Source organism: Cavia porcellus, unplaced genomic scaffold (assembly GCF_034190915.1).
Source record: "Cavia porcellus strain 051 isolate PalLab524CR breed Dunkin Hartley unplaced genomic scaffold, mCavPor4.1 scaffold_24, whole genome shotgun sequence".
NCBI classification, from domain to species: domain Eukaryota; kingdom Metazoa; phylum Chordata; class Mammalia; order Rodentia; family Caviidae; genus Cavia; species Cavia porcellus.
The window spans coordinates 22,668,444-22,677,179 of NW_026947507.1; the positions used below are offsets into that span (position 1 = coordinate 22,668,444).

Genomic DNA, 8,736 nt, shown 5'->3' on the forward strand with positions numbered 1-8,736 from the left:
GAAACAGTAAGGTGAATTTTTCACATCATTCACCTCAAGAAAAGGTAGAAGTTCAGAGACAGAAGAGAGACAAGAAACAAGTTTCTCTTGTCTTGATTTCAAATGGAATGATCTAAAACAAACAGTGCAGGTAAAGGAGGACAAGGATGTCAGAGACTTCAGAGTCTGGAATACTCAGTACAGGACAAAAGTGTTACAGATGGACAGAGCCTTAATTTTGAAACTCCTGGAGTAGAGGCAGTAAACTAGATTGTTTTAGTCTATCTCAGGCCATTTAAAGGGATCCAAAATAGTTCATCTGTGGATCAGCATCAAAAAGAAGTAGGATTCTCACCATGGATGAAAAAATGTGTGCAATCATAACAAAGTAAATGAACCACATGGCGTAGAGGAAACTACAGAGTTATCATCTGAGTATTTGGTCAGAATCCTTCCTAAAGGAGATGGCTTTCTAGTGCTGAATCTCAGAAGTTCTTAGGTTAGCTTTTATTAAAAGGAGGAAACTGTTTCTTATTTACACTTACAATTTATATGCTATACTTCAAATTAACTACTGTCGTCCCGAAAAGCTAATAAAATGTTTTTGCTTTCCTGATTATCTATGCATTCTTTATAACGTTAGTTATGCTGGTAAATCTTATCTTTGGCAAACAACAGAAATTATACTGGAAATGCTGACTATGAAATGTTTAACCAAAATAAGACCACCACCTCACAGCTATTGGACCGTCGCGGCCCCGTCGTGTTAAGTTTGTAACACTTATTACAAACAAGCACTAACAAAACATCTCTAGTGTCTAGAAGTGGCACGATATTCTAGGTCCACTCCTGTTTAAAACCCTTCAGTGTCAGGCATGGTGGTGCACATATAATCCCAACACTCAGGTCGCTGAGGCAGGAGGATTGCAAAGAATGGAGGCCTACTTGAGCTGCAAAGTGAAACCCTGTCACAAACAGGTGAATCCATCAGCACTACTGAATATCTTGAATAGGGCTAGTTTCGTCATTTTTAATTCCTCTTCCAGAAAATGGGTGCTAGTATCTTTAGCATTATGTATAAGACCATCCAATGGGCTAAAAGAAGTATTTTCAGGCAACTGTTTCCCTGTCAGTAAATCATCTTGAAAAATAAAACTCTTAATAGGTCACCATCATTCCATGAAATCAGATGTTTAAAACTGCTGCGAACACTCTGAAAAGGAAATTTTGATTTTCTTGGCACCAATTTAATTGACTTACATAGGAATCCACTGTAGGTATTACAAATGGATTCTTTTTATACAGTAAATTTTCAATACTTAAGTGTACAGCTTAACTTGTGACACAGCCTAGACCTCCTCCTAAGATTTTTACTGTTGAAAAAATGCCACAAACCTCTTCAACTTCCTGACGTTAACTTTGCAGGAGAAAAGTTAATAAAGATCATCACATAGATGCAGTGCTGACCATATTTGCAGACAGACTCCCCACTGGGGCTTCTTGGCCTCTCCCAAACCCTGAGCCCCTCACACTTCCTCCTCCACCAGCGGCCAGCGGAGGGTGGGGAGTAGGGGGCCAAGCTCAGGGATAAGGAGGGGGCCACGACGGTCCACCCCAAGAGCAGCGGGTCTGGCCAGGGGACGAGGCCGGTTCGCCCAGGCAACGGAGGGGTCCGTGCAGTCGGTGCAGCCGCAGGGGCAGCGGCTCGCGGTAACTAATGTTTCGAGGCGCCCGATTAAAACCTCCAAAGCCAAGGAGTGTCAAAGCTAATGCGCGCGCCCCGGCAGCAGACGAATGCGTCCCAGCGGAGCTCCGCGCCCCGGCGCCTCTCGGCGTCGGGTAGAGGGAGCCGGCGGCCGGGCACCGGCACAAGTTAGTTCTCCGGCCACCTCGGCCCGGGGAAGCGAACCCGCCGCGTCCCCGGGGCAGCACCGCGTAACGCCAGCGGTGAGAGGTTTCCCGGGCGCCGGGGTGGAGGCAGGCGCCCCTCCCAGGTCGGCTGAAGCGAGCGGTCGGCCGGTCCAGGGCGAGGCCTCCGCCGCACATCGCACCGAGCTCCAGAGCGGCGAGCTGGAAGGCGGCGGCGCGCTCAGTCCGTAGGAGCCGGGGGCGGGGCGCCAGCGGCGGACGGAGGAGCTCCCGGTCGCGAGCACCCGGACTGCGGAAAGGGAGGCGGGACGCCGGCCGGGCCCACCAGGCAGCCGTGGTGAGGGTGGCATCTCGCCTCCTTCGGCCTGCACGCGCCTCAGGCCGCAGCCCGGACCCACCCCGCGCCCCCCGGCCGCGACCGCCGTGCTCGCGGAACCACAGAGTCGGACGCTGAGCGGCAGCCGCGGCCCCGGAGCCCGCGCTTCAGGCGTTCTGCGCGCGCGAGCGAGCGTCCGCCGAGCCGCCGCCGCCGCCGCGGGGCCGGGGCGGGGAAGCGCGGGAGGAAGGGGCGGCCGGGGGGCGGGCCGGCGCGGCCGCGGGGATGAGGTACGCGGGGCTCGGGCTGGGCGCCCCCGGACGACGCCTCACCAGCACCACCTGCGGAGCTGCGGCGCCCACGCCGCGGCACCCCCGCCACCTCCGGCTCCCCGCTCCCCGCTCCCCGCTCCCTCCACACGCGCGCGCAAACAAAACAAGTTGCCGGGCGCCGCCGCCGGAGGGGCCGGCGGGTCACTCACCCTTATCCTGCCCAGCGGGCTCAGGTCGTCCGGCCGTGCGGAGAGGGAAGACCAGAGGACCACGAGCCCCAGGAAGCTTCCCACCACCAGCAAACTGCGTAAGATGAACCCAATCTTCAGCCTCATCTTCCTCCAGCGGCGAGAGACACAGCCCGGCGCAGCCGCCGCCACGGCTCTCCCCTCCCTCCTTCCCCTCCTCCTCTCCTCCCCCACCCCTACCGCTCCGCTGCCTCCCTCTCCCGCTCCAGCCCCGGAACTCCCCTCGCGCTGCCTTCCCGGGCTCCTCCTGCGCCCCCTCCAGTCAGGCGGCCACCGCCGAGCCCCGGCCCACTGGGCGCCCTGTCGCCCCCTGCCCCTTCCAGATCCACAGTCCCCTGTCTCCGCTAACCCCACGATCCTCGTGAGCTTGGAACTAACTTAACACTTGAGCCTTTGCCCTGCAGCTCGGCGCCTTAACGCTCTGGATTCCCAAACTTTTATGGTAATCGTGGACCACTGTTCTGGCCTTAACGCCCGCGCCCTGCGAGCTGCCGCGGACCCCAGCGGCTCCCGGCCACGTCCCCTCCCGGCTCTGCTGCCCGAGCCCAGCCGAGAGGCTCGCAGGAAGCGAACCAGGAAGTCGGGGCTGTCTCCGCCGCAGTAGCTCCACGTGGCTGATTTATAGCTGGAAGGATTTTTTATTATTATTGATCTTGTTTCTTTCACACTGTTCCTTAAGGATGTAGATTTGTATGGAAAGGCCCAGGTAAGATGCGCAAATATCAGAGGACTAGAGGCGCTCACTAGGAAAGCCCGCGTTGCCCTTTCTCTTGAGCTAATTAGAAGAAAGCCAGTGCCTCATGCTGGTGAGCGCTGCTTTTCTTGTTCATGGACTGATAACGTTTCTACTCAGAAGAACAGGGATTTCAGGCTTGTTACAACACTCCCCCATGGAGTCTAACCTCAGAACTGATATTCACCACTTGAGGGAGATTTCTTTTCTGCCTTTGAGACCACACACAAGATGAGATGTTGCCAAATGCGTGGCCAGGATCCCCACCCAACCTACTGAAATATTGTGCCTGTTATCGCCAAAGATGTCCATCATTTTATATCCACATGTGTATACTTACATTATCAGTATACTGTACTCTAATGTTCAGAATTTTATTAAGTTTTAGGGAGAGTAAAGGTTGATCTCTTTCTCCTAATATTAATTCATATCACCCAGTTTTTTTTAAAACAAGTAAAGTCTGTTTATTTAAATCCACCAGAGGAATGAAACCTTACATTTGTGCACTGATTTTCAGTCAGAAGAGGCAGCTTTTCATTATGAAGAAAATAGGAAGCTTAGTTTTTACTGTTGTGAATATAACTGGACAGTGGAGACTGGTTCTTGTTCTAAAGTGAGGGAGGTGGGTTTTTTTTTTTTTTTCCTGATAGATTGTTCTGAGATTGGACCACCCTTCTCTACCTTCTCTAATGTGTAAAAGGCCACATTAGAAACTGATGAATGGGTATATATTTATTTCTATGAGTTCTAACAACATTTAAAAGAAACAGTATATACCTTTTGCAGCATTAGCTTGAAAGCAGCCTTTGTAGAGTTGACAGAACTCTTTAGAAAATAAGATGCGATGTTTAAAATTTAGATCAGGGCAAGTGACACTTGTACTGTCTGAACCTAGGGCTCTCATCTTCCAAATAGTGATTATAACACTAAATAGTATTATTAAAAGATAATTGAGGCCAAGTATATATGCAGATATAAAGTACAGGTAGTGTGATCATCTAAGTCTCCGTGTGTGCAGATATAATTCTTATTTACAAGTGCTACAGCTGCTATTGTATGACAGTGATCATTAGGCAGGGATCCTGCTGGCATGTCTAACCAATGATAGTGTTCACTGAGGAAGGACTAGAACCTAGTGGGAGGGACATAGGAGATGGCCAGGAGAAGCACACAGAACTCCACCAGATATGGGGTCACATACTATGACATGAGGCTTTCAGTTCAGAAGCCACCAGGTGCTTTGGAAGCAACAGAGAGAAAAATGTTTGACCACCTGGTGTGTATAAGATGCTGTACATTTATTTTATCTAACCGTTACCCCACATGAGATTGTTCTTAAACTGAAACTCAAAGCACATTTTCAACCTCAAAGTTCTTACCAAAAAGATGTGTAATCTTTTTGATGATAATCACCTGATATTTTGTGTTACATGAATAAACGTTCTCAGAAATGATATAAAATATCAAGGCCTAAAGATGTGTTCATTTTCAGAATTCTTCCCATGTCAACTCTGCTGAAAAGGAATTGTGCCAGTCTTTAGGATGTATTTCCTTGGAGCTCTCGCCATACTTGCCTTCATTATGCCAAAGCATACCTGGACATCTGAGCTTCCAAATGCAACTTGCTTGCCTTTGGCCTTTTATCTGGGACTCTTTTTGCCTGAAATATTTTCTGGTGCCTTAACATTAAACTTAGATGTCCGTTGCAAAGTTTTTTCTAGATTCTCTCCCAAATCCCTCCCCGCGACTGTATTGAGGTAGATACCCGGCCTGGTACTTCCACTGGACCCTCTAGTTTTCCTTCCCTTCTAATTACTACTGTGTTGTAATTGCTTAATTTTTTTTTCCACTCCAAGAGACTGAAGGATCTATTTCATTATTCTGTAGCTATGTCTGGGTTGTAGAAAAGGCTCAAACATTTTGTGATGGAATGCCGAGTGAATAATTGGGTCAAGACTTCAAAGAAGATAAAATTTAAAAAGAAAAGTAACTACTGCTTCAGCTGCTATGCTTGCTTACCAGGATGTTGTCCTTCAAAGGATAACACTGTGAAGGTTCTATTTAATTACAGAGGGTCATCACTATCAACTGATGGCCTTGTTTCCCACTTATATCCTACATGGGTTACTCAGAACTAAGAAGAACTTGATAGCTTTAAATTAATGTTTTTATATCAAAGTTTCTGTTTTGTTTTGTTTTGTTTTACTAAATTGGGAACATACAGTCATGGAGTCATGGCTAATTGCTATGTGTGGACAGATTTCAATTTTAATGATTGCCAAGAACTCAGTTACATTAAAATCAGCAACTTGTAAATTACTGTTCAATATCCTATTACCTATTGTATAAACTATATAATCATCTCTTTTCAAAGAAGACCACTAGTTGTAATTTAAAGTCAAAGTGTATTTCAGTGTTTTGAAAAGAATTACTTAGATATCAACAAATGCAAAGTGTGTCATGTCTGTTCTCTTACTGCATGACAAATTACACCAAAACTTAGCACTTTGAAACAACAAACCTGTATTATTTCACATAGATTTTTGAGGGTCAGGAATGGAGGAGTTGCTTAGCTGAGCATTTCTGGCTAAAGTTTTCTCATGAAATTTTTCCCACACTGTGATTAAGGCCACAGTCATCTTATAGCTCAACTGCACTTGGAGACTCTGCTTCCTAGTTTGTTCACATTACCAGCAGGAAGGCCTCAGTTCCTCATTGGTGGTTGATGAAAGATTTCAGTTCTTTATCACATGGAGTTGTCTAGAGAAATAGGCATCAGACTGAGTTTATAGTCAGCAGGCTGACTTCTTCCTGTGAAAGATCGAAGAAAGGGCTCAAAATCCACAAGCTGGTTCAGTGTTGAGATGTGACAGGACTACACACAGACGTAATACCAACAGTGAGGGACCATTGGAAGCCATTTTGGAGGCTAATAATTAAATATCTGCTGATAATTAAATATCTGAGTAGGAACACTTATTTTTCATCTGTTGTGAAAAATCAGTTACTGTTAGGATTAATACCAAAATCCTGCAAAAAGAATCCAGATCTTAAATAATTGCCTATTTGTGATTATCTTGTAAAGAAGTACCCTGTCTTTAATGTCTTTCCCAATACTGAAATGCTAAGGTTGACCTATAATGTTAACATATAGTTATGACAAAATTTGTATTCTCATGTAAAATACTATGAAGTCAAACTGTACTTTTTTTCTGACATAGATTACTATTTCCATCATAAGTTTAATGGGTAATTCTGTACTCATCTGGAATAAAAGATAGTTATCAAGGGCTTCCGTTTGCTGAGGCTAATGTTCTCCTAGAGTGTTTTGAAGGCAAAAAAATGCTTATTAAAAAGCTCTCTTAGATTTTAGACTATAATACATAATTCAGTACTGTTTTTGGAGCCCTATATTTCAAAATGCTCTTCTGATTTAACCATTTACTTAAGAGGCAATTGAGACAGAATTTATCTCTTGCCACTCTTGCTTGAAACCTCTTCAGCAGTTTTCTGTTACTGTTAGAATCAAGCCCAAACTCCTCAAGTTATTACAGACTTGTGAGCTTGCTTCCACTTATCTCCAAGCCTAATGTTCTCTTCTTTTCAAGCTATAGTCTGTTGATTTCTCTCTTTTCCCGGAATAGGTCAGGTTTTTTTCTCACTTCTAGACCTCTCTGAGGACACTTGACAGTTTCTACACCAACACCTTCCCTCTATACTCCTAGCAATCTGTCAAATTTCAATTTATACATCAGTTATTTCAGAAGTCTCTTAATTCTCTTCAACTCCCAAACACTTGCCAGGTTGAGAGTCCCCCAGTCATGTTGTCAGACTGTTAAGTTTTTTTTTTCTCTGATCAGAGGGACTTCTATTTTGTAATTCTTTTTTCAGTTGTCACCTCCATTAGATAAGTTTGTTAAAGAAAAGATCGTGTTCTCAATTGGCATTATATTCCTAGGATGTTGGCAATACCTGCTCGGTAGTTGAAATAATGAGTAGGTGAAAGTATATTCTCTAGGCTTTTCTAAGCCTAGAGAAGCTGGAAAGCTGTCTTTAATAATTATGGAATAAGCTGAGTGTGGTGGCCCATGCCTGTAATCCCAGCAACTCAGAGACTTAAGGCAGAAAGATTGCAATTATTGAAAGTCTCTGAAAAAGCCTGGGGATGCTCAGTGCTGGAGCACTTGACCGCACACACAATGCCCTGGGTTTAATCTCTAGTAACATGGAAAATAAAAAAGGGTATCTCTTAAAAGGCAAGACTATCTAAATGTTTTATAGACATACTTTACAGATACGTGGTCTTTACCCCTATACAAGATCTGGGGAAAAAAAGAGTGTACAACAATCAACACCTTACCTGACCAAGTTGAGGACTGTCACTTCTAGATAATACACAGATAGGTGTGGGGAACTGTACTCACTGCAGGGATTATGCATTGCCCAGAACCACATGGTGTTTAATGTGAGAACCTGTTACTTACATAACAAATTAGCCCATTTCTTGTTATATTATGTTGATAATCTCTTCAACCATGGCATTGAGGAAAGGAGTGGAATGCAAAGAGTTTCTTCAATAAAAGGGCCAGAGAAACTACCCTGCCATACAAAAAATGGGAGATTTGTCTAAACTCAAATTTGCCCTTACAAATTCATGGAAGAAAGACTCAAGTTCTAAGCAAAATGGTTAAATGACCGTAAAGTCTTCAAAACTGAAATCTATATTAGAGTTATGCATATAAACCTCTTCATTACAGTTTGTGTATATAAATTTCTGCATCACTGAGCAGGCAGTTTCAAACAGCTGTCAGTTTGTTATCACATCCTCCAGAGATCTTGCTTATCTAGCTATGCCCAGAACCTCAGTGTTTAACATGAGAATCTGATGCCTGCTAGACAAACTGACCTCTACCTTGATAGTACTCAAAATCTCTTGGAGCAAAACTTTATGCAGTGAGTGGAATGGAAAGAAACTATGTCAGTTAAAGGAGAAAAAGGAGAGATTTGGCGGGACCACACTGAGCGTTGCTGGAATAGCAGGACCTGTGAAAGGAAATGAAAATGTTAGGCCTGGAGAAAGGGAGGGTCTCTTGCTTGTCCTGGGCAAGATCTAGACCCTACTAGGCAACCTGATGGGAAGAACAAAGAAGTAGTCATCTTCTGACCGTTTTGATTAGTTTAAATAAGATTGGGTTATTTGTGAGCTATTCCTATAAGCCTTTTTAGACATTTTAATGGAGACAAATAGAGTTGAATACAAATAAATCTAGAAACAGATTGGAGGGAGATTATGCAGAAATTATCCCAATGAATTAGAGG

The 8,736-nt window shown here is 44.9% G+C and overlaps 1 protein-coding gene across 2 annotated transcripts in view; it reads right to left on the reverse strand.

Moving 5' to 3' along the window:
• Galnt7 (polypeptide N-acetylgalactosaminyltransferase 7) overlaps window positions 1–3,619 on the reverse strand; it is a 134,576-nt gene extending 130,957 nt beyond the window's left edge. The window contains exon 1 of one of the 2 annotated variants that reach the window (XM_063234749.1): window positions 2,646–3,619. In XM_063234749.1, the coding sequence (XP_063090819.1) occupies window positions 2,646–2,771 (126 nt within the window). In that variant the 5' untranslated portion in view covers window positions 2,772–3,619. The remainder of the gene's footprint in view (window positions 1–2,645) is intronic. The other variant, XM_063234748.1, reaches the window with a different exon arrangement.
• Window positions 3,620–8,736: the final 5,117 nt, after the last annotated feature.